We start from the raw sequence: 27884 nt of genomic DNA on the forward strand, positions 1-27884 counted from the left end.
AACAAGAGGAAATTAAAATTTAACTATGTTAATAAAAACAAATATTTTGAAAGCCCAAGTGTAAACTACTATGATGGAAAAGGTTTTTTCAAGTATTCCGAGAACCAAGGTGTAAACTGCTATGATGGAAAAGGTTTTTTCAAGTATTCCGAGAAACAAGGTGTAAACTACTATTATGGAAAAGGTTTTTTCAAGTATTCCGAGAAACAAGGTGTAAACTACTATTATGGAGAAGGTTTTTTCAAGTATTTCGAGAACCAAGGTATAAACTACTATTATAGAAAAGGTTTTTTCAAATATTCCGAGAACCAAGGTGTAAGCTACTATTATGAAAAGTGTTTTTCGAAGTGTTCCGAGAACCAAGGTGCAAATTACTATTATGAAAAGTGTTTTTCCAAGTCTTCCGAGAACCAAAGAGTAAACTACTATTATGAAAAAGGTTTTCCAAGTGTCTTACAAAATATGAAAACTAGAATTTTTTGAGCTTCAAGGAAGGGTTTTGCAAAATCTGTGTCCGGCCTTGAGAATGAAAAAAGTCTATATGATCTTAAAAAAATTTTAATTTCTTTTTGTTGATACTTACAAAAACGGATCGCTGACGTACATAGCTGATGGCTGCATAAAATCAGCCGAATCTGCGTTGTCACATAAAATACGAGCCAGCGTGCTTTTTCTAATTTCTGTCAGTTGCTCTAGAAATAAAGCAAAATAATACAAATTTCAGAAAAAAAGTAAATAGAAAATAAAAATTTGTGTTCAGAGTAAGCTTGTTTAGAAAGTAAACTATCTTATTTAAAGCTAAGTAAATTTATATAATACACAATGTTGTTAAATGCTGTACTAAAATATCAATTCAAAAAAAAAAAAGTTTTTATCTATAATTGAATAAATTGGTAACTTTTCCTATTTAAGCGGAAACATTTTTACAGTTAATTTAAACTTTGTTAATGAGTGATTGTAATCATGCGCATACAGGCATTTGCTTACAAATATAAAAACAAGTGTAAAAATAAAATATAACTAAAAAATCTTGTATAGTAAATGGTTTAAAATTAGTAGGTTAAAAATATAACGAAAATCTTTTGACATTTGATCTTTTTAATGTAGTTTTGGAAAATTAAAATTAAGAAATTAAGTGATTTATATTTATTTCATTCAAAAAAGTCTTTTAATTTAATATTTCGATACAACTTTCAAAATAATTTTTTTTTAATATTTGAAAGTTCGCTTCATCACACTTAGTTATCTAAATTAATATTTAATTACAAAACAAAATCTGAAAATTTACCAAATTTATTTTTAGAAAGGAATTTCTAAATCTTCAAAACATGTCTACTACTTTACATTCATTGGCGTAGCGTCGGAGGGGGCACGCGTCCCTCGATAACTTTTCAAAACTTTAACTTTTAACTTTTTTAAATTGTTACTTTTCTTAAACACCAAAAAGAAAACTATTTTAAATTTAATGAAAAAATCAATAATTTTAGATAGTTTATTAATAATTGAACAAAATATTCCTATGTTTATCACTTTTATGTAAGTGGTATCTTTAAGATCAATTAATTATTTTTTGTAAAAAATTATTTCGATTAGTACTTAATGAATTCAGCATCTACACTGATGTTTTTTATGGTAAAGTGCCACTGCCCGGTATACATTTGCCGGGTATACCCTACACTGATGTTTTTTTAAGGTCAAGTGCTATTGCCCGGTATATATTTGCCCGATACTGCAAACACTGATGTTTCTTCTAATTTATCGTCAGTAAGTATTAAAATATAGAATAAATATAAATATATCAAATAAATATAATAATATTAACGAATAAATTAATATAAAATTGGATATAACAAATATTTCGGACATTCACCAAAGCAACTATGTGATTGTTGACATTCACCGGTGAGAGTCAGAAATAAGAGTATTTAGCAAATATTTCGGACATACACCAAGCGACTACGTGAGTGTTGACATTCACCGGTGAATGTCGACAATCTCCAGATTTCGGTGTTTCACCGTAACATATATATACAGTCAAACCCCGCTATAGTGAACCTTCAAAGGACCGAAATTTCGGTTCACTATAACCGGGAGTTCACTATATCCGTTACGCAGGCAATTTCACTAATGGTTCCCAAACTCCTCCCTTTTATTACATTATATTCATAGAAATGACTGAAAAATATTATGTAGTAGCAAAAAATGTGTTATTTTTCATCACTCTTCGTCTTGCAAATAAAAATTTGTAATCTTAAGCTGATGAGCAATCCTCAACATCAGATATGGAAACACTTCCCGACTCTCAGATAATTTTTCCTCAATTTCTGTTATTTCGCTTTTTAAACCTGTCTAACCTGCCATTCGAGCACATAAAAGTAGTTTCTATAGATGGTTTTAAAAATCGGTATATGTATTTATTTTGAAGTACAAATTTCAAAATTATTACAAGGAAAATGGGGGGAAATCAGTCGGAGACAGGAAAAAGTTCATTATATCCAACTTTCTCACTTTTTTGGTTCACTATATCCACTAAAAATAACATTATACGTGTATAGCAAGGCACGGGACCGAGCATTTCGTTCACTATACCCGGGAGTTCACTATAGCGGGGTTCGACTGTATATAGGATATCTGATTTATGAAGGATAAATACATTCTGATTTATTCGAAGGATAAATTTCTAGCTATAATTTGATGAAATACTTATGTTTAATATTCTTGTAATTTTTAGCCAAAAGGTTCCATAGGCACTAAATGCATAAAAATATTTTCAAAAAATGTCTCATTGCACATAATAAAACTGCTATTCTTTTACACTTTAAGGGAATCGCATATTAAGATATTGCACTTTTAAATTATAAATAAAGTGCATCATGATGGATCTGATTTTCTCATACTCCTCCATGTAATAGTTAAAACGAACTAAAATTGTAAAAACTTTTTAACATTTTGGGCACAGTGGGTTAAGCGATCATTATCACTAATTACATGCCTTGGTAAATTTTATTCCTGCTATTCTTTTTATTAAAAATATGTTATGTGACGATTAAGATTGTATTAGATTTTTACTATTTCTCAATCACATCTATATATTTGAAAATTAAATTGAAATATAATTCCTGTAAGAACGATTTCCTAATATTTGTTTTAAGAAGTAAATATTAAAAAATTCTAGAAATAGAAGTTTAAAAAACTATTATATTTTTTTTAATAATTGTTTAAAAATACATTTAGAAGAAAAGAAAAATCAATTTTTTATATTTTCAATAATTGAATAGGATTGTATATCAATCTTAACAGTGATAAGAAGTGGTTAAAATAAGAAAAATAAATGAATTGCCACGGATTTTTATTTCTTTATTTTATTTTTAAGAAAATAAAACATCAAAATTCAGATTGGTCATGGTTCCACAGTATACCCTGACCCTGAATACATTGCAGAATCCGTCATATTTCACAAAAGTTCTTAATTAATGCCCGTATAAATTATGCCAGAAAATTGCTCTTAAAAGGCGAAGCTTATAATAAAATTTTCTCTGGGTATTTCTCTCCGAGTTTATATACATATATTATAAAAAATATATTATACATATTTATTTATAATATATATATTATAAATTAAAGAAATAAAAAAAGTGCTTCCCCCTTCAAATAATTTTTCACGCTACACCTTTGTTTACATACATCCTTAGCAATAGTAGAATTATATTTGCAGTCAGAAATACTCTAGTGCTTAATAGATGGCAGCACTATTTAATAAAATATTTAAGTTTTTGAATTCATCCTCTCAATGTATATAAGTGGAGAAAAGTTTTTTTAAAAAAATAAAAGAAAAACACGCGTGTTTAAATAAATAACTAAGTTTATCAGTTCAAGAAAAATAAGTTAAAAGGAAGACAACTAAATTTGATTTGATTTTTGAGAATCAATTTAGAATTGAGCATCTATGTTTCCTATTTTACATTAGATGGCAGCACTACCGTTTGAAATAAAATTGCTCTAATTTTTTTTCTTTCTTATTTTCAATGGCTGGATTTTTTTAAGTTTAATGAAATATTTTATATATCTAAAGCAGGAGGCTAGTGATTCTTTTTAAAAAGGTTCTAGGATAACACAAATATTTATAAAACAAAAAAAATTTATAAATCAATTTTTATACGCCACCAAGTTTTCCTTAGGAGTGGAAGAAAACAAATTCTTAGTATTAAAGTAATTCCTGGTCATAATTTAAGAAAATAAAATTTACTAGAATACATTCATAAAAATGGGTGGAGAATAATAAATAGGAGTAAGAAAGTTGAATTTGTGAAAGAAAGAATTATTTTAATTTAGTTAATCAATTCAACTATTTGATATATATCCACTTTTAGATTATAATGTAATAAAAATTATCTAAGATTATATTATTCCTTATATTAAAACTCAATAATTTCTTTTATATGAAATTTCAATATATATAAATTTATATCCCTTTATTTAACTACTTTATTTTTTTAACGGAAATGAGATTTTTTTTTTTTTTAATTTTAACTTCCCTAAACGTAGTAGAAATCAAAAGAAATAACAGAAATATGGTAATAAAATCTCTTATGCTTGAAGTTCAAGCACTAAAAAGCAAAACCCTTTTTTCACTAGCTTATTAGTTCGAATAAAAATTTTAATATCTTACCTTTTGTAAAAGATGAGGGAGGTATATCATTCTCATACCAAAATCGATCTCCTCTTCGAAGATAGTGAAATTGTCTTCCCAACAGGCATGCAAAAGTAGGCCCAATAACAGCTCCGTTCAGAGGAGTTTCAGCTAAACCTCCAGTAAAAAGATCAATATCATGTACGCTTCTATAAAGACAGAAAAGTGTTTAAAACCAGGCTGAATATTTGATAGATAAGTGTGACAGAATTCTTTACGTAGTTAGTATACTTAACATTTTATTGTACATGCAAAATACATCAAAACAAAATATTTATATTATAAATCTTAAAATACTGCTATACGAACTAGTTGTAAATTGCGTAAAGTTCATAAAGAAAATAATTTTTCCGTCTCTTTTCTTTAAAAAAAAAAACTATTCTCAAAACTGAAATAAATTGAAAAAAAATGAGTTTATTTAATTAAAAATTAGTATTACATTTATTATATTACAAAATAAAATTAATGATAATTTTAATATTGTTTTCAATATTAAATATTAGTATAGGTAATTAAAAATTAGTTTTGATAATCGTAAGGGCATTTACCACATCCCTTGTCAGTGAGATCGTAGAAACATCGGACAAACTAGACTCTCTTTAAAATTTAGAATTTGAAAAATCATCAACTGTTGTACATTGTTGGAATCTTTGACATAAATTCAATTTCGATAATACCAAAATTATTTCCACCCCAGTCACATCAGTTCATCTTGATACCCTGGAATCTTGTTTTATTCATATGAATGCCAATTCCCTTGTTAACGACATAAGCGCCTCACTATCTAGAGTGTGTAAATTCATTTTACCCTGGCTCTCAGCCACTTAGGTTTTTCTTGTTCTGTTTTTCACTTTTTTTTTTCTCCTCGGCTTCTGTGGTTTTTCTAGGTTTGTTTGACACCTTTATTTTTCCATTTTTGTTGGCAACTTGACGTCTTATATTTCAAATCACTTTTGTTTCATTCACTTCTGACAGTGAGTGCCTGTTTTTGAGCGCTTGAAACATGTCGACTATTTTTAATCTGTATATGTTTTAAGTGAATGAAATTTTCAATCAAGTAATATTCTACAAACTATCTACTAAAAAACTTTTTCAATTAAATGTTATACTGTCGTGCAATAGAAAAATCTATGCAAGCGGCGAAATATTCAAATTTGAGATTTTTATATACTTGGCCATTTTTTTTATAAGTTACTTATTGAAAAAAAAAATTCAGAGATTAATTTAGCTGTATAAGTTTATTTTAAAAGTCTGTTTTATCCCTCCATCGAGTTAGCAATACAGATAAAATAGTTTTCAGCCCACTTTTCCTGAAATTAATTCTAAAGCACTTGCGTTGGTTTTTCAACTGCACGGCAGTATATGATATTTAGAAAATTGATTAATTTTCTTGAATAAATAATAAAATGAAATTATTTATGTAAATAACTTAATGGGAATAAGGAACTGGATTTATTTTTAGCGATTCTTAAGAGGTCTGTTTACATAAAATATTTTATATAGTATTTATATAATATATTTTACATAATATATGTTATAAAAATATCTTAATCTTAAACATCGTCGCATGTAGCATACAGATATCGTCTATGAGCCATAATTTTTTAATATTTAATTAAATTCTCCCACATAAGTTCAAATTTCTCTACAAAAATAGTTTCATAATATTCTACTAAAGCCTACCATAAAAGATTAAAAGTTTTCAGGTAGCACAGATATGGAAATAAGTAAAATATGGATATAAACTGTAAGAATTTAACCGTCAATTTAAAAAATGAATAAACTCGTTTAACATAGACCTGAAAATATAAATTTTCAGTTAGTAGCCAGAGGCCGGTAGACTCTAATAACATACTAACCACGGTTTCCTCAAGCCTAATGAGTATCGATAGGCCTTTTTTATTAAATAGCCACTTTTTACAAACTTTTTCTTCCTCGTATTAAATATTTTTTTAAAATAATAACGTATTAGAAATAATCAACGGCTATTAAAACTTAATTCAACAATAAAAATAATATAAACAAATTTAGTTAAACATACTGACTTTAAAGGACTTTATTAAAAAATATTTGAAGATGCAAAATACATTTAATGTATACATTACAATTTTTTAAGAACTCTCCTTCATCTTCAATCTTTCCACCACAAATTGATGATTTTGAAGGATCAAAATTTTGAATGGGACACTTTAATAAAAATTTTGTTTTGCAGAGTCTCTCTGCAATGGTGTACTTTTATTATCATTAACCAATCTTCAAACAAAAAAAAAGGGAAAAAGTGTTCAGTTGCTTATTTCAGTCGTCACCTTTTTTGGTTGACTCGCCATACGGCGAGTGGCTATCGTCATGTCTAGTATAACATAACATTTTGAGAAAAAAAAAATTGATAGTACTTACTTGTATGTTTTAGAAAGTCTTTCGATTGTATCACTGGCCATAACAGCTCTTAAATCATTAAAAGTGTTGGTTATTGGATCTAGGCGACAAAATTTCCGCCAATGCGTATATCCAGGTATGCCATGATCTCGACCTTGTTGAATTGTCAAAGCTGCGACATCAGTACCAGCACCTTAAAAATCCAAATAAACTCTCCATTACTTTTTAGCAAGTGCCAACTAGCACTTTTCATTTCATTAATTATAAAGTTCATTCATTTTCCTTTCACACATTTTCATTTCAAATTCTTTCTTTTTTTTCAAAATATAAATACTTGAACAATGCAAATAAGTCATATTCTATTTATTCACTTACTGCTTCAATTTTATTTTTTTTAACCACTTCGTTTTTAGTTTTAATAAAATTGCAATTTAATAAAACTAACAACTTAATAAAACTTATTTTAATAAAACTAGGAACTAAGAATTTTTAATTAAAATGTAATTATTAAAATGCAATACAGTCGGGTCGGGTCATTGCATTTTAAAATGTGATTATTAAAATGCAATACAGTGAGAAAAAAAATTGTAAAATTCGCAATGAAAGCACGAAAAGTTAATGAACTTATTAATTACATATATTTAAGCTTAAATACGGATATAAGTTTATCAGCATTATTATGACAATTATCTTGTATAATGAGTAATTTGATTATACACTTATTGTTTGTTGCAATTATGTATAAAATAGTGTTATTTTAGGTTTCAAAAAAGAGCTATTTCTTCTTGAATAAGTTATTGAGAACGGGAAATGCATTTACAAATATTATCTACGTGAATTCTAAAACTACTAAAAAAGTGGGGATCATGTACAGCAGTGTTTCCCAAAGTGTGGTACGCTTACCCCCAGGGGTACGGGAACAGTTTAGCGGGGGTACGCGTTCTTATGCAAAATATCTTGCAACCAACTGAAATTTCAAAAACTTTTGTTTAAAAACAAAGCTAGCCATGAAAATTTACGATTACATATTTTTCTATTGGCTATTTTTTGCAGAGTTAACAGTTAATAATTAGTTGTGTCGACAGTCAGTTGTGATTTTTTACTTTTGTGCAATTATTTTATAGTAAAAAATAATTTTTTTATTAGTGGTACACAGCGTTACGAAAAATTTAGAAATGGTACATAAAAGTCTTAAGTTTGGGAAACACTGATGTACAGGATATTCTACAACCATCGCTATCATTATATACATTTTTGGTATCTTTGTTAAAAATAAAGTTTTAAAAACCTTATTAAAACCTAATGAATATTTTTTTTATGGAATCAATAGAAAAGTTGTCCTGATAATGATTTATTAGATTTTTCTAACGTTCTTTTTCTCTTTGTTAAATCTAATAAGTCATCCTTATGCTTCATTTTATAATTTTATCTTTGACGTGGATTCTAAAAGTACATATTAAGGGGGTTGATTACAAAGCACCCTGTATAGTTCATCCAGGGTAAGAAGAGGATGGAGTAGTTTAAGTCCATAAGGCTAAGACAGTGATTACATAGAAAAGCACCTAAAGAAGTTTATTATAGTCGAAGGGTTGAACTTGGCACCAAAGACGATTTTCTAGCACAATGACATCCTCGCACAGCGCCTCCTAGAAGAGAGAAAGCCTCCGCATGAATCAATTTAGTAGTCCGATGTAACAAATATGAACTGCACAGGGAAAGAAAAATAAAAGATGTCACATCGCCAGGTCTACTAAATTGCGCTGTGGGGAAAAATAGAAAAGATGTCACAACGTTCGGACTACTAAAATGATCAGATTTCTCGTTAAGGCTTTCTCTCTTCTAGGAGGCATTGCCTCGCGTCGAAGGGAACTCTTCGAAAGTCAATCGTCTTCTTACGGTGGCTGAGTTACATTCAGGGACATGCTAGCTATTAGATTTTAATGTAAATGTCATTTGCTTACCTGTATTGGTTTCTGTAAATATGTTGTTAGTCATTTCCTTTGATATAAACTCATCCCGGTTCTGTGCTTTTTGACTAACCAATCCGAGAAGATATTCATTCAGTTTGTTTGGATCATACATATCAGATGGCTGAAAATAGGTTTCACTCATGGCTTTGGAACCTACTTTTTTATAATCACGAGAATAAAGTTCGAAATGGGATGGCATCATCGAAAATAAAAATGAGAAAACTGCAGAAGCCACAGCGTTTGAGATTCCTGGGTTGATGTTTATATCGTATCCTGTGTAGTGTCCGCTTCCTTGGGGCTGAAGATCAAACTTATCAATAATATCTTGTCCCAGTATGGCTGGTAGTAGTTCTTTATAAGTTATGTGCTGAAGCTAAACAAATTGAAAAATATTATCTAATAGCCAAAAAACTGGTAAATTGTAGCAAAAAAATCTGTGAAACATTATATTTTATTCAAGAGCATTTAAAACATTTATTAAAAAATTTAAATTCAAGCAGAAACAAAATATCTAACTAAACATGTGGCTAGTTACATGTGTTGCATCATATGGCTAGTTGAAATTAATAAAAATGAGCTAATATCAATTGTATTTAGAAGTAAAATATATTCTTTTAAATTTCGAGTAGGTGAACTAAAAGGGGAATTTTATTTCATCAATTTAAACAATTTGAACACATTGTTCTCTATATACGTTAACGCTTTTTCCTTTTCATTAAGCAAACCATCATTTCATTTCGAAATGAAATATATTTATTAAATTTCAAGTAAATAATATAAAAGAAAACTATTTTGTTTCATCAATTTGTACAATTGTAATACATTATTTTCTATGTTTGTTAACGCTTTTTAATTTTCATTAAACAAAATATTTTATTTCGAAGTGAAACTTATTCTTTAAATTTCGAGTAAGTAAACTGAAAGAGAACATTTTGTTTTATCAATTTATATAATTGTAATATGTTATTTTATACAGCACGTTACCGCTCTTTTATTTTCAATAAGCAGAATTTCCTTTTTTGGAAAATTTTTTTTGTTTGCATTAAAGTTTATAGTAATGTTATAAGAAAAGTGTCTTCATTCTGGAAAATTCATCAATGAATATGTTTGTAGCAAGTAATTATTTTTGAAAATAAATATATTCATAATTCATTCATACTTCTGCTCCCACTATTCTTCGAGCTTCTTCAAAGAGTTGATGATCATCCCAATGCGGATTCAATTGTGCAAGCGCTCGTGCCAGTCTATTATGTTCTCTCATCCAAATTGTATGCATAACAACTAGACCAGCATTTTCATTCACTCGAATATCACCTAAATTATGACAACGTGGAGTATAATTTCTTTGGCAAATTTTATACAGAAATATTTGAGGAAAATTCTCATCACAAATTTAGGTACAAAAAGTTTAATGTATTTACTTACTTTCTTCTTTAAAGTTATTTATTTACTTTAAATTTTTCTTGATAAAGTAAGTATACCAGTACAGAGCAGAAACTAATCTAACGCAGAGCTCCTGAACAGTTTTATCGGGTCAACGCTCGATAATTTTACTGCAGCCCGCTGAGATTGGGGGGGGGGGGGGGTGATTGCTTACATTTTAGATTTTTTGATTTCTAATTAAAATTTAATTGTATTTAAACAGGCCTTCGAAATAACGCAATTACTTGCACGGTATTGGTGCAGCTTGAGATGATTTTTCTCACCGCGCGACTAACCTCTCGTCCATGGAAAGTTGTACAAACCCGAAAAAAATACGCTACGGTAAATAAAATGGAAATAATTTTATATTGCCGGGCGGCCCGGTATCATTTGATCCATGGACAGCTATCAAACCGCGGCCTGGGGATTGGAGACCACTGATCTGACATACAAATTAAATAATGCGTTATAACCAGACCAATATATACAAATAGCGTTATTGTTATAATCTTTAATCATAGTAATTATAATCTTTAATTACGTAAAATTATCCAAATAACCTGAGAGCAGTCATGAATTTTGATAACCTATAATTACAATTACAAGTGATTGCTTACGATGTATAGTTTTCGATTTCCTAAATTTCTTCAATTTTTGTAATTGGCGAATTTTGACACAGACTGCTAATTTTTTATATCCTTTGAAACAAGCTTTGTATACAAATAATTGAAAAACGTTTGGCACTGATTTAAAGAAAATATTTCATGAGTATTTGTTCGCATTTGATAATAAATCTTCAAGTTAATACAAGAAAAAAAGAAACACATAAACGATATACTATAAAATCAAACTAACAACAATCATGATGACTACTGTTTCTTTTGACACTTGAACAAGCTAAGCTCACAAGCCATTGGCCTTTTGCGAATTAAGTTAAGAAGATGAGTCTTTCGTTTAACAAGAAAGCACCTCAAGGGTAAAAGTATGTTTTAGCTCAGAACCCTACGGTTAAATGGCAACATCACTCATTCGTGAAGCCACTTCCTCGATTTAGACATAGATCTGAAGGGGAAAGAAGTTTTCTTTAGTTCTCAGTGACCGACCACAGGAATTTCAATTTCACAGATTTTACGGGCTCGTATATCGCATGTACTTGTTGGGCTTTAGCAGAATTGAGGATTGAACCCCGGCCCCTCAGTACCGGAATCTGATTTTCTAACCACTGGGATACCACAACCCTATGGTAACTACTAACCTGCTAGAAAACATCTTGTTTTTCCTTGACTTTTACAATACATTTGCTCATTATCAGGAGGTAATAGCTCTCGACCCACTGATGTTCTTTGAGATTTCAACTCTCCACCTCTGAAAGTCCTCAATAAGTTAGCTTCTTCAACTGAAGACCCGTAAATAACAGATGCATCCAGAAAAGAGGTTACTTGATTAATTTGTTCCCTGGGTCCTAGCGTACAACCAATACGAGGAGCCGAACAAGTCCTAGTGTATTCCATACAGTTTTGATTTCGACGTCCAAATACAGGATCTGTTTGTGGTATACGAATTGGATAACATTCTGGATGGAATTGGCTTCTTTCTACTCCGCAACATTTTATCCGGCTTCCTTGAAAACCTACATTAACAATAATTGAAGGCAATTTAGTAAAAGATAAATAAAAGTATCCTTTCTTAAATATTTTTATTAATAGATATAGTTACCTCCAGCTTGAGCTACATGAGACAAATCATGGTAAACAAACTCTCCAAATATTGCCAAAATTGCTGTTACATGTGTGTGAGGTCTGTCTGAATCGGTATGTACTGTCATACTGACTTCACGGGAGCTGGGTAAAAATTCGTTATTCAGAGATTGACGGGGTAGAGCGACAGCTGAAAAAGGATTGTATTTTTCTGTATTATATAAGTTCTAAATAAACTGGTGAAAATATACGAATTAAAAAAATTTTTTGAATTTATCAGAAAAATCATTTTTTACTTTAATATAACTATAGCCTTGTACGTTTTACAAAATTTCTCGAAAGTGCTAGATAATATTAACAAAGTATTAGCTGTTGATATCAGCAACTTAACATGATATCGTTGAGGCAGTTTGTTGAATGTATTAACAAAATTGTTTTCATTCCTTCACTATACCACAATTAGTATATAAAATTTTCTGCCATGAAATTAAATTTTATTAAAAACAACGTTAAAAATCATAATTTGAAAAATTTATTCGCGTTTCGGTGTCACAATAGTACATCTTCATCAGTTGGATAAAATACAAGAATTTTTACCATTTAATATATTTTATCCTGCTGATGAAGGTAAACCATTGTAACACCAAAACAAGTATGGGTTTATAATAAAATTTTTACCATTTGTGATTTTTAACATTGTTTTGATTGAAATTTACAATCACTATTATCTTGTACGCTTTAACAATGCGAATTTAGTGCCCTGGTATGATAAAATTATTTTCGAACGACAGCTTGTTGAATGTGGCTGCAAAATTATCTATTCCTTCACAAACAGAATAGTTTTTTGCGTTTTGCAAAATTTCAGGAAATTGCTGAATAAAATTAGCAAAGTATAATTTGTTGATATCAGCAATAGTGCTTTTTTGTGATCGTGTAAGATAAAAAAGAAAAACAAATTCTGCCGATATACATGGGTATTTCTAGAACAGAATCTACGTACGGTGCCATGTATTAGACGACTGTCGAGGAATCATGTTCCTATCATTTTTTTCAGATCATCTTGGACGATACTTTGTTTTAATTTACATGTAACATTAACTACTAAGCCATCCTATCATTTGGAAAAGTGTACCGGAATTTTCTAGTGCTTATCTTAAAGATATGTGATGTTGTTCTGTTTTTATATGTAAGAAATATTTTGATAATATATATGTTGCCATAAATTTACCAATAACATTGAAAAACATAACTTTTGTTACATTTATACAAATACTTGATCTTGCCTAATTCAACTTGCCTAATTAACTCAACTTGCCTTTTCAATCTAAAATTAGTTTTGCACTTAAAACTACAGAGATTTTTAAGTGACAATTTTTGTCTATTTTTTGTTGAAATGTGCAAGATTAAAAAGGTTATACGTAACGGGGGATCACGTAAACGTTGAGACAAACCTCAGTACGGAAATTAGGATTGATCATCAGGATTGAAATTGCATAGGAACCAATAGGAATTGCATAGTACGCTCCTAAGGATACTTCCCTTTTATGATCTATTCAGATGCACACGAAAAAAAGTTCATAATAGGGAAGTGCCTTTTAGCGGCGTATGTCGACATTTCCGGGCATGGTACCTATGCAATTTTAATCCTCAAAGTTCCCCAAAAAGTTCATCGCAACATTTACGTGATCCCTCTGCTATATATAACGTTTTTAAACTTGTATATTTCGCAAAAACTAGACTAAAAATGTCATTTTTTAAAAAAAAAAAATTTAAGCATAGAGAAAGAAACAGTTTAGAGATTTATAAACAGCCATACGAAAATTTCTAAGATCTGTTTTAAAAAAATCTCATGCAATAGAAAACAAAAAACTAATTATTCCCCAGTGCAATCCGAGCACCATCTAAAAATGGCTTTTATTGCAAATAACATGTTATAACTTGTAATTTTTGCTATTTCAATGAAATTCTACTTACAATCTGCATAATCAGGGGCCAAAAATCTGACGAATCGTCTGTTTGAATTTCCCCAACTTGGATTTTGCACGTTGTTGCAAAAGCCGCTAAATGCTCTGTACTTTCTTGGTTGACAAGGAAAATTGACTTCAAAGGGACAGTTAGTACTTAAAACAGTACCTCTTATATCAGCAGTAGGTAGACCATAGGAAACCTGGTCTTTACTTAGTTCATACCTGAAATGACATGAAAAGATGTTCAAAGTGCTAATTTGTTGGCTAATATAACAGACATTCTATTTCATTATAAATTTATATAATTTTTGAATATTAATTTCCTCTACTTCGGAAAATTGCAGATATTTATATTATTTCGGTAATCAATTTAGTGACTTCTTCTTACTTCATACTTTCAGGAAAATACCATTTTCCTGTCAAAATTTTTTTTCAACTTTAGACCATAATGTTGATACCTTGAACCACAACATAGAGCAAATTTGTTGCAACAAGTCATTAAAATGAACTCTATAATATCGATACCTTGAATGATACAAATTTGCTGTAACCTTAATAAGCTACTAAATCGAGCCATGTTTTCATTCAAGTAGAAGCATAAAATCGTATAATCAAGTTTAAGAAAAACGATAATATTGAAACTAAGCTCCAAATTAAGGTTTCGTGTTATCAGCGCCATCAACTTAGTAATCTTAATAAGGTACTAAATCAATCCATGTATTCGTTCAAGTAGAACCGTGTAATCAAATCGTGTAATCAAATTTAAGAAGTACTACAAGCACCATATAATACCATAGGAAGTACTATAAGTTAAACTAAGCACCAAATTAAGGTTCCTATTAATCAGCGCCATCAATTTGGAAACCTTAATATACTAAATCAAGCTATGTTTTTGTTTTTGTAAAAGCACAGTATCGCGTAATCATGTTTAAGTAGTAGGGGAGAGTGGGGTCAATTGTAACAAGGTACGATTGTAGCAGAGCAAATATTTCGAGTGTCGGGTTCTAGATTTGGTTCCTAGGTGGCGAAGAAGGTGTATTTAATAAATCTACATGTACACCCCTGCTGGCAACCATTTTTATGTACTTTTGAAAGAGTTACATCACAAAAGATATTTTCACGCTACGTAAGTACTTTTTTTGGTATTAGAATATTATATTGTAACAAAGTAATTTTGTTTAAACAAATAAAAATTATTAACCGAATATGTAAGTGGACACCTTAATTAACATTTTGAAGAAAAAAAGATTAGTTTTGTTAATTAACTAGCATTGTTTTTAACAAATGAAGCTGAAATGGCGTCTTGGGGACAATTGTAACAATAAGTAAAGGGACGATTGTAACAGCTAAAAATAAATAATCTTATGTTTACAAACCATTACTTTACTCTTTAAGAACCACCAATAGTTTCCTATATCATTTATATTATGTTGCATGTGCATTATTTCATTTGTCACCTTTCACAGCATAAATTAAAATTTTTAACCCCTTAAAGTTTAACCCTTTAGGTCTCTGCTCATCATTATTTTGACTCCTAAAATATCATTACTATTTTGATCAATAAAAAAATATATCACAACTATGATAATATGTATAATTAACTATGTTTTAGTTGAATTTATGAACTGTTACAATTGACCCCGTAAGTGGGGACAATTGTAACAAGTGCACTACTGTCAAAAATTTTTAATAACTGATATAATAACATTTAAAATAAGGTATTTATTTTTTTTTCTAGTAGAGGATAGTCTACGTTACTCGTCTGTCAATTAATACTAATAATATATTGGAATTTTTGTCAGTTAAAAATAGTTAAGTAAAAAATGTTACAATTGACCCCACTCTCCCCTACTGTATGTTGAAATCGGTACCAAATTAAGGTTTCGTGTAATCTGCGCTGTCATTTTACTAACCTTAATGAGGTACTAAATCAAGCCATATTTTCGTTAAATTCAAAGCAAAGTATATAAAAAAAATACTATAATGCGTTAAAATCAGCACTAAATTAAGGTTTAGTGCCTTCAACTTAGTTACCCTAATACGGAACTAAATCGAGTTCTCGTTTCAGTTGAGCCAGAGTATCATATAATTAGGTTTAAAATACGATATTAATAAATACCGTAACCATATTAAGGTTGCATTAAATTTAAACTCTGTTATGGTAACAGTGTAGTTTTTGGGTATAAGTCAAATGCTGAAATCTATCGAGGTATTAAGGTCAAATAGGTAGCTATCCCTTAACAACTAACCTAGGGTGTGTGAATCAGATTTGTAAGCAGGACAATTGGACAATAATTTACAAAATCGAATATCCGTATTATGAGGTGAAAAAAACTCTTCCAAAAGAACTATCATCATCATTTCCGCATATGATTACCCTTGAGCTATCTTGACAAAATATAAACAAGATAGAAGGTCGAAGGGTGCTGAAAAGCATGGGTTAGTGGGTCTTCATTCTTCCTTTTGTCTCCTCTGCTAATCAGTTTTAGTTAGCTACTTATTCGACAAAAAGAATGCATTCTTAGATATAAGGGAAGCATTAAAATTGCTATTGTTTAGTTCTAAGACAACTGCTTAAATCAAGAAGTTTTGAGATATCCCCCGTTACAGATTAAGATGAATGAAAAATTGCTTTTTGTCTGCAAGCAATTGTTTCCAAGAAATTACTTTGAAATTGATGCTTGTTAGGAAAGGGATATAAAATCAATTGTGGGATTTCTTTTCACGGGGAAAGTATAGTTTGTATAGAAAAGGTATATAATATTTATGGTGGTATATAATAGGTAATTTATAGTTATAATACATTTAAGTAAAAATTTCCAATTTTTAACCAATGGTTATTTGGCAATGAATAAAATACGCTAAGTGACAGACCATGGGATTATGGTTGTACTTCAAAGAGCGTATCAGAAAAAAAATTGGCAGAAAAACTAGATTATTATATAAAAAGTTATGCCTGAGTTTGAAAGTTTGTATTTCATTCATTGTCTTCATAATTATACTCATCGATAAATAATAAATTCTGATAAAATAATAAACATATAATGAGCTTATTTACTTATAAATCTATTATTAAAACTTTTGTATAAACTTATAGTTTATGAAATTATATCTATAAAGTTATTATACATTTAATAAACAAACTTGACAAATTTTTATTGTTCAGCAAGTTTTATTATTTAGTACATTGTGTAGTACATTAGTTAGAACATGAGGTATATTAAATTAGCACGTTATTTAGTTTATGAAACTGAACTTTCAATGGGCGTTTCAGTAATGTTGGAATGAAATTAAGAAACAAGTGTGGAGTCCTAAATAGTTTATTCTAAGTGGAGGTGATTTTTTTAAATTGTCTCAAAAATAGAATAAAAAAAATTAAGAGAAACCCTAGATAAGAAAAAGTATCAAACAAGATAATTTCACATTTTTCATTAATGTTCTTAATTAATCCAAAGGTTTTTCTCTCACTGTTACGCTTTTATACTTTTCATTGATCTCCAAACAAGACTACTCATTTTTTGACAATAAATTTTAATAAAAAAATGCGAAGTGTAGTAATTTCATTTATCTTATGAAAATTCTCAGTTAAACCAGAGGTTTTTTTCACTATTATACTTTTATGTGCGTTTCACTTAACTCCACTACTCATTTTTTGACGAAAAGTTTTAATAAGAAAGAAATATGAAACGAAATGATTTCATTCATCTAATTAAAATTCTTAGTTAAACCAAATTTTTTTCTTTTACTGTTACACTTTTTCATACTTTTAACTGATATCATACTTTTAACTGATTTTCCTGACGCTCTATTTAGAAGCAAAAATATATTTCGATATTTTTTAACTATTAAAAAAAAGTCTAGTAGTAACTAAAAACGCCTGTTTGATTATCAGAATTGAATTTTCATTTACAAATGAAATCCAAAAAAAAAAGCAATTTGATTTTGATAATGAAATTAAAATAATCAACAATTGATTTTATAAATTAAAGAAATTTTAATAATGAATATTCGCTTCCTTTAGATCTAAATAACTGAAAATAAGAGCAAATTAGAAAAATTATTGTTTGAAAGTGAGGCGTGTTTGGAAGAATTTACCGTTAACGCAGAAAAAGACACCGACGTTTCATACTGTATTATATAACCATAATTAAAATGCTAAATATAATATTTTTCACTTATTTTAACATTAAAATTAATTCAAAATAATCAAAAGTTTAAAAAATATGTTTAATTATTATTCTGCGTCGAATGTTTAAAGATTTGGAAAATGTATATTTCAATGCATCTGCAAATTAATTTTTTTAATTTAGTTAAAATTTATTTTTCTATTAAAGAAATTTTAACTATATTGCGAGGCATTCGTCGCTATTTATAAATTACTATCTTATACATTCAGATTTTCTTCTAGTACTCATTGCTCCAAAACCAGTTTTTTTTCTTTTTTTTCAGACAATTGCACTTTCTCGAGATCCAAAACTAAATTGGCTAATGCTCCGGTATGGTATTATTTAAAGAGTAAATTTCACATCTATGAGAGGTTTCAGTCAGTGAGCATTTTCTTACTATCATATCTAGTTAATATTTCAAGAATAACTAAAAAGTAGCACTAAACTAACCATAACCGCTCAAAAGACCGGCTATTGTAACTTGTATTGTATTATAAAGTGTTGGTTTGTTCAGTGTTAAAAGAAACGCTTGTTAAGTCCTCTAAAAAGTGAGTTTAAACGAAATAATTTTATGGTGCAATCTAATGTGAGTTTACTTCCAATGAAGTTAATTTTTTATTGTATCACAACGTGATTAACACATTCAGCTTCTGTGATGCATTAAGCGTACCTTAACTTATTGTTAGATTTTGATAAAAGCCAGATTTTCAAAGCGTAATTTCCTGTGAGCATTCTTTTTACTTCCCATTTAACTTTCTTCTTTCACGGTCACGGTCAGGGGCACGTGATAACTGTTTTAAAATGTAGACACAACAATTGTCCTTAATGATTCATCGAGTAGTCTGTATACATTAGGAGATTAAGATATTGATAATATATATATATATATATATATATATATATATATATATATATATATATATATATATATATATATATATATATATATATATATATATATATATATATATATATATATATATATATATATATATATATATACTATATTTAGAAGCAAAAATGTCAAAATTTACTTGCGTATTAACAGTCCAATAATTATTACAAATATTCTGTTATATTATCGGAATTATAATTGTACTATATAAAATATGAGATCCAAAAGAAGTAGTTTGAAAAAAAAAATTTATTCGTATTTAAAAAATTAATCAATACTTGATTTTGTAAACAAGTTTTGAAAAAACTCCAATGATCAATAAATGTTTCTTTTATATCTAATTGCAAATAAATGCAAATTTGAAGAATTATTGTTTGAAAGCGAGCCGTGCTTGGAAGATTTTACCTTTAATTCAGAAAAAGGCACCGAGGTTTCATGTTGTATTTCATAATCATAAATTATTAAAATGACAAATTTAATAATTTTCATTTATTTTGACCTAAATTATTACAAAATAATAAAAAAATGTATGAAAATTATGTTTAGTTCTCATAATTTTTAATAAACTATTAAAATATGTGAAGACCCAAAGAAAATATACAATGTTATTCCCAGAAAATTTTCCCAAGTATTATTGTTATCCAAGTCTAGATTAAAGATTATTAATAGCCTAACAGAAATAATACTTTCGCTTAACATGAATTCGTGAGCACGTATTCATTTATTATTTTAAAGTTTTTTTTTTCATAATTAATATATATCACTTTGTGAAAAAAAGAAATTCTATTTCAGAAAAGTATTCAAAAATTCTAATCTTTTATTCACGTGTTTAAAACTTTCGCTCGTAATTGATTTTTTAACTAAGCATTGTTTGGATTTAAAGTTCACTGTTTTTAAAATATTTAAAAAGAAACGCTGAAGTAAATTCAATTGTAGAAGTTTTGAAAAACTGTATAAAAATGGTTGTTTTTAATATCCTGGGAGAAAACAGAGATTAAATGGAAATAAAAAGAGTGTAAAAAAAAATTCTTTAATTTTTTTCACTTAATTTCTCTGTCTCTGTTTTTTGGGGAAAAATTACACCAATTGAATAAATTACGATTGCAGTAAAATTTACCTAGAGCCAGTAGAAGAAAGAAAAGATTTAGCGTTATTACTGAACCTGATTTTACACTACTAAAACAAGTCTAATAATGAAATACATAGAAAAAACAATAGAAAATAAAAGGCGAAAAATGTTGAAAACAATAGATGGTCGGGATAGAATCAAATAATAAAAACACAATCTCAATTTTTATTTCCTCTTCAAATGAAAATTCGAATTTCATTCGAAATTATTCAGGCGTTTCAAACGGAAAGGTGAGAAAACATCTTTTACTTTTCGAACACAACACAAATACTGGCTAATAAAAAAACAAAATAGGTAATTGACACAAAAATTATCGTTTTCAGGGTCAGTAAAAGTTCAATACTCTTCTAATGTATCATAGATATAAGATCGTAGGTGGTTGCTGAACGTGAAATTTTTGTTATTTGAAATTACAGATGCCCGGATGTTATTAATATGCAACTCGCGCGTTAATTTGCAAATAAGGTTTCCAAACAAGAGCTAAATGTTGAAAGTTTATTAAGGAGGTTTAAAAGAAAGGAGATAGATATAGGCCATATGAAAAGGGGAAGTAAAAAGGGCTTCCCCAACCTTTTCTGCATGAAATAACTCCCCCGTCTATATAGCCCACCTGTTCGTCGTTTCCGGAATATAATTATCGAATGCATCGTTCCAAATAGCGATAACTCAAGGTGATGACGATAGAAAGTGTAGGGATGGGGGAGAGAAAATAAATGAAAACATCGGAATATTTGATTTTAAAACTTTAAAACGAGAAAGCGGAAAATTGAAATAAAACTGATTCGATTAAAAAAAAAAAACATTTTTTTTTTTTTACTGATAAAAATTGGCTCTCAAAAAAACATTGAATAACGTTTTTTCGAATGAAAAAATTGTTTAATAACATGTTAATCGGTCCCGATTCATAATTATCATTGATTATCATGCTCTTATCGTTGATTCAAAATAGCGATAACTCAAGGTGGTGGCAATAGCGAGTGGAAAAAATAATTGAAAACATTTGACAAATTTAAAATTATAAAACGCAAAAGTGTAAGAATGAAAATAAAACGAATTCAATTAAAAGAAAAACATATTTTACTGATAAAAATGTGTCTATAATAAAACATTGAATAATCTTTTTCGAATGAAAACTAAATAGTTGTTTAATAACATGTTAATCAGCCCTGATTCATTATTATCATTGATTATCATGTTCTTCATTATAATCAGCCAGATTCGTTTGTAAAAAAAAATCCTTTATCCGAATTGGATCCATGTTTTCTCCTATAATCTACTTTTTTCTAAAGATGCCTCTTTTATATATGCTTAATTTAAACATTTTTATGGTCATAAATTTATAAAGTTGATATTTTAATTGTTTAATTCCTTCTGAGAGAGTAAAGAGATAAAAAATTATGAAATATGAACAATTAAAACGAGGATGGAGATTTGGAAGTTTCTCCCTTTTTGATTGTTAAAAAAACTATAAAAAGTTTAGTGTTTTTTCTCCCTTTAATTTTTCACTTATTTTCATCCTATTCCAGCCATTATCACAAAGTTTGGAAATTTTGTAAAATATTTATTATATATTTCAATTTCTAATACATAACTTATTATATGTATCATTTATTTATTATATACATCATATACACATATTTATTCTATTATTTATTACATATGAGCGTCCTTATGTGATAGAGAAAAACGGAGATCATATTTGGAATCAGAACGTTATTTTACATGGATAGGGGCTCTATTTATTTAGTTTTTTTTTCCTGCGGAGCAGTTTAATCAATGTTTTAAAATGAAAGAAAATTAAAGAAAAACATGGAATAAAAACTTTTCTTTCTAAACATAGTAGATCGTTAGGAATAGATACTAATATATCTGCTTTTTTTAATTGCCAAATCAGTCAAATTCTATTGAAATTATTCTCAAATACTATATGTATACTTAATATATGACTGATTTAAACATTTAGAAGTTAAACACTTAACGATCACTTCAAAAACAATTAAAGAATATTCGTTTAACTTATTTACACTTACAAATAATAGGCATATCACTTGAATTTAGTACAAGCTTACAATATGTTATGTATTATAAATAAATTTTGCTCCCTGATTTAAACTTTAAAATCAGTTTTTCAAATTTATTTTCAGCAAAAGGAAATAATAAATACGGTCATTTGTCATTTTGAACTTACCCTGAAATTCCCACCAATGTTTATTATTATTATTATCATAATTGTTACAATAGTTATTATAATTATTATTATTGTTATAATGATATATGAAGCAAAAATTGCGTAATTCGTAGAGTAATAACACAGTTTAATAATTTATGCAATACATTCTTTTTTTTCATATCGATAGACTAATTTATTATTTTTAAGTTATTATTCATGATCGACATGACAAAATAATTTCTCTTACAACCCGTTTTTGCGATTCGGATACGAGTTACCATGTGAAAATCTTTTCTTTTTTTTCCAAATGGCATTAAATGAGGAGAAAGTCCCTTGACACTAATTGAATCGGTGGTAGAAATGGCTGATATTTTAATGAACATACGTGATCGTTTATGTATAGATCCGGCTGAAAATAAAACTAATGTCTGATGCTTTACTACTAAAAATGTAATAACAATACACTATGCAAAACATTACTTTCAATAGTGAAACGAGTATTACAGTAAGATTAAATGAAAAATATTTAAAAATTATTTTTTCCATTTAGTGATCAGAAAAATGTCATTAAAATTAACCCATGTATGTTTTTTTCCCCGTTTTAAATATTTAAATAATTATTTTCCATATCGTGCTCGTCTCATAATTATTTATACAAGTTGCGATATTTTGTGAAGCCCATTCATAAAATTGAATTTTTAATTTTGAAATTTTTACTCTGTGTATTTGTATTTTATCCTTAATTTTGTATTTAAATTATTGCTTATTTATTATTTAGTATGATTATATTAATTTTTAATAATAATTTGGAGAAAAATTAAAATATACATAAATTAAAAACTATTCACACTCGCAAAGTAACTTAATATGTTTAATTTTAATTTTAAAAAAAATATTATCCAAACAAAACTGCTTTGAAAACACGAATTTTTAAAATAATTCGCTAAAGAAATGAAATATAACTATCAAGTAGTTTTCTTTTCTAATTTTTATGTTTATCTATGTTAATTTTAAGATTTACGCATATTTTAATATTAACTTCCAGAGGGACGTAGAATTTAAATTTGGTATTAACACCTAAATTCTAAATTTTTGCAGATTTCGATGAACCTAAACAATGCGACGTTGAAGTTTCTTTTCAAATATAAAAAAATTAAATCGCAAGTGCTGTTCTTCATATTGGCATTTAGTATCATTTTCATAATTAGTATAAGGCACTGGTTAAAAATAGGCAAAAGTTAATCTAACAGTCGCGAATTACTGTTACAACCTCACATGCATTTATAAAAACAACATTTAAGATTTAAATGCTGCAATATGTTCCCTAATTCTCAATTTTTGCAGATTTCTATAATTCAAAGTAGCTTTTCAAATACTAAAATATAAAATCACAAGAACTTTTCATGTACACCAATCTGAGGCTTTTTTTCATATAAGCATTTTGTACCATTTTTATAATTATCATAGGAGGCACTTTCTGAAAATATTCAAAAGTTAACCTAACAGTCGCGAATACCTGTCACAACCTCACAATTATTAAAATTCGCAAGAAAGTGTAACTTCAAGTGACAAAAAGAGTTAATGGAATACAATCTTGATATACTCCTTTTAAAATCGTAATTTTAAATTTCATATTTCAGGCCCATAAATATTTGAAAAAATATAAAATTATTGATTTTAATGATTTATATCAAGGGAGAACTCTAGCCAAATTACTGACTTTTAAAAAATGTTTAATAACTTTTAAAATATTTAAGGTATTGGTCCATTCTAAGTCCCAAATAATTCTTTACGGTAAGATGACATTTGCTGTTTATGGCTTTGCCTCGACTGTAAGGCACTTGAACTTTGGTTTTGCTATTTTGCTTGGTGAAAGAGCTTCAAAAAACACTGTTAAGGCAACAACTCATTGAAGGGAGAAGCCATCCGCACGAGTTAACATATACGAGAAATCTGATTTTCCAGTTGTCTAAACTTTGTGATAGCTTTCTTAATTAACCCCTACTGCGCAGATTATGTTACTTAAAGCGGATTACTAAACTAATCCGTGTGAGAACTTTCACTTTTCTAGGAATATTTGGCTAAGAGCATTTTTTGCCAATTTTTAGGCCCTCAATATTTTTGCCTTGATTATTATTACAAAAATGTATTGTTAACTTACACGTTCGCTATCCTTCTCGTTGCCTCTTCAGCAATCAATGCCATTCGAGAATAATTTTTAGCAGCACTTTTTAATCTGGATATAGCTGAAGCATACCATTCAGATGTTCCAGGTTTCTGAATAGCTCCTAAAAAATAAACCATACTTAATTTAGATACTTTATAGTAATCAAAAACAGCGCTTCAATTGTTTTATTTAAATATTTTTTTTAAATTTCGCATATCGTTGGCTCTTAAATACATAAACCATATTCATAAGCGTTCGAGATACTCTCAAGTTGTTGTTTTTTTCGAATCATTCAAATGATATAACATTTCGTGAATACCAGTGACGTCGATTCAAGTTTAAAAACTAGTATTCTATATTTTTTTTACTTGTAAACCTCTTTTTATGGTATTTAAAGCAATTATTTTATACTTAATTAATTTATTCGCCAATTAAACTTTCATTAAATTATTTTAATTTAAAAGTAATTTTATAATAAAAATCTAGCGTTTTGAAAAGGAAGTTTTAAATCGAATCATTCGTAGTTCGTTTACCTTTGGAGATAAATACACAATTAATACTATACAAATTTTATTTCTACATACATAAATTTATATATTTCGTTTTAGTTTTGGAAAATTTCTGTATCGTGATCCGTCGCACCGACTATATTCGCCTAGGCCCCAAATTAATTTTAAACTTGCAATTAAAAAAAACCTGTGCTGTTTGCTGACAAAGCAGGGATAGGGCAAGCCCATCAGTACCTAAAACATCCTTACGTAATATATTAGTAACAGATTGTATTATGCTTCTTTCAGTAACAGATTGCATTATGCTTCTTTCAGTATCAGATTGCATTATGCTTCTTTCAGTATCAGATTGCATTATGCTTCTTTCAGTATCATATCGCATTATGCTTCTTTCAGTATCAGATCGCATTATGCTTCTTTCAGTATCAGATCGCATTTCGCTTCTTTCAGTATCAGACCGCATGCCTATCTTTTTTTCTTCTTTTTTTTTGTGATTTGACTTAACATACTGACTCCTTCACTCCTTCAAAATTTTATAAGTTTTAAATGTAACTATTAACCGCTACAATTAATCCTAAGCTAAAGTTAAAATTAAGCGTATTTTTGCCCTTAAATTTAACTAAAAACTTTAAGATAAATTTGTCATTAAAAAAAGCTGGCGATCGTAATACTAAAAGCATGCATAAGATTTCATGGATGTTACTGATTTATTAAACTGTTCAGGACATACAGCGGAAAATTTCAAATATAGTTTGGGTGACAATGTTGTCTTGCATACGGGTGTAACCCGACTCAATTAAACTATTCTTCAGTATAGATTACAAACTGCCTAATTGAATGGAAGACACCTTGTATATTAAAATTATATAAGCATAGAAAAAGTAAATGACGTTTACAGGTCGGAAATGTAAAAATTGACTCCCTGTGATCATAAAAAGCATTATTTTTACATAGAAAATAAAAGGAAAAAAGTTTTTAAATCTGGTTGGTAAACAGATTTGGGTTCGGAATAAGGTATTGATTTACTTTATTCTATCCATACCATAGACTAAAGTACTCGTAGTCTATTTTTTTTAAATTGATTAAACTTTTATTCTATTTATTTAAAAGAAGAGACTAAGTGAACTTTTCTAGCACATTGAAACTATTAGTGTGAATGCAAAAATAGTGTCTTAAGTGTTATTCAGTAACACGAAAGCTCGCATTAGTTCATCTGTTAGTTAAAACACAGTTCATTTTTACCACTTATATTTAAAGGGACCAAACATCCTAAATTATTGAGAGCAGTTCTCGAATTTTATTGATTGTCCTCGGTTTTCAAATTATTTGAGGAAAAAATTTTAACATGTGCCAGCAAATGTCCACGAATTTCACTGAAAGCATGAAATCTTTTTTTTCTTATGTGTAGTGAAATATCAACGAAAAGAATCGGGAACGCGTATGTCTTTTATTTCAACAAGATAGTTTTGTAATACAGAGAATAAAAACAAAAATGCACCATGCTAAAACTAACAGACGAAAACGTCAGACTCATCTTAAAATAATTTCAGACAAAAAGAAAACAAATTTCAATAATCATGTACTCATAAATTTTACTTTTCTAATGCAAAATATATGATATTTGAAAACTTCTTAGTAATGAAATCAAATTCGATGAAGATGGCTCTGCACCTGATGTTAGTCATTAATTTACAAAAATCTTGGATGTACTTATAAATTAATATTTTCTCTAAAAATATGGATGTTTTCATATCGTTAAATTTTTTGAAGATGCTCCGCTGATTTGTACTGGCTTATAAATATGATCATGACTTATAAATCTGGTCACTTTACTTAGATTAGATATTTTCCTGTCATTTTGATTTATTTTTCACTAACTACAACTTCTTTATCCTAAATAACAAACAAAAAAATAATTATTATGCCACTCCAAACTTTTGTTTTTCGCCAATTTTGTTTTGCCTTTTGATAATGTTTTTCAAACTATTATTGGCGATGAAATAATTTGAAGAATCGCATTTTGTGAAAAATAACTATAAACTTATATTTCATACGGAATTTTATTTCCGGAAATGGGGAACGTGCTTAAACTTAGAAGGGATATCCCCATCTGACTAGTTTAGACAAAAAAAATTTTTAAAAAAAAAGCATTTTACAAACAAAACGAAAACAATCAAATTTTGAGCTTTACAAAATTATTTAAAATGGATAATGTTTCGATCACACTCCCAATGTAGCTGAATATTGTAGAATAACCGCATTTTAAATAAAAACAATTTCTTTGTAGTGAACGTTACAAAAATTTCACTTAATTTTTTTTAATCAATAAAAATTATGATTATTATTATTTTGCATAAAAGAAAATTCATAGATTTACCCTCACTGAAACATTCGAGGGCGTTTAAGCTTTCTGGGGATTCCAATAGATGCAGAACATGTAAGTAATTTGAATAGAAACAGACGTAATCAGAAGTGATTTTCGAAAAATTATGTTAAATAAACGTGCTCGAAAACGTAAGTAAATTTAAATATCATAGAATTTAGTTATTTTGAAAATAATATTTTTCTTTTGACATAATAGTTCTGCGATTCGTATGAAATTTATATTTACTTAAAATTCAAAAATAATACAGTCAAAAACATGCTGGTCCACGCATGCGTACCTTGGTACGTATAGCGAAATTTAGAAGTCAAATGAATAATAGTCAAATGAAATCTCATAATAT

General features: G+C 28.3%; 1 protein-coding gene across 2 annotated transcripts in view; it reads right to left on the reverse strand.

The window, feature by feature from the left end:
* The window catches only part of LOC107451515 (uncharacterized), a 66386-nt gene that overhangs the window by 19249 nt on the left and 19253 nt on the right, over nucleotides 1-27884 (reverse strand). For both annotated transcript variants that reach the window (XM_087154995.1, XM_087154994.1), the window contains exons 3-11: nucleotides 24644-24770; nucleotides 14130-14344; nucleotides 12175-12345; nucleotides 11714-12088; nucleotides 10196-10350; nucleotides 9028-9409; nucleotides 7088-7259; nucleotides 4670-4839; nucleotides 584-692 (exon numbers count right to left, since the gene is read on the reverse strand). In XM_087154995.1, the coding sequence (XP_087011121.1) occupies nucleotides 584-692; nucleotides 4670-4839; nucleotides 7088-7259; nucleotides 9028-9409; nucleotides 10196-10350; nucleotides 11714-12088; nucleotides 12175-12345; nucleotides 14130-14344; nucleotides 24644-24770 (1876 nt within the window). The remainder of the gene's footprint in view (nucleotides 1-583; nucleotides 693-4669; nucleotides 4840-7087; nucleotides 7260-9027; nucleotides 9410-10195; nucleotides 10351-11713; nucleotides 12089-12174; nucleotides 12346-14129; nucleotides 14345-24643; nucleotides 24771-27884) is intronic.

This window comes from Parasteatoda tepidariorum, chromosome 11, assembly GCF_982258835.1.
Source record: "Parasteatoda tepidariorum strain Cologne lab strain chromosome 11, Ptep-v5.0, whole genome shotgun sequence".
Lineage (NCBI taxonomy): Eukaryota > Metazoa > Arthropoda > Arachnida > Araneae > Theridiidae > Parasteatoda > Parasteatoda tepidariorum.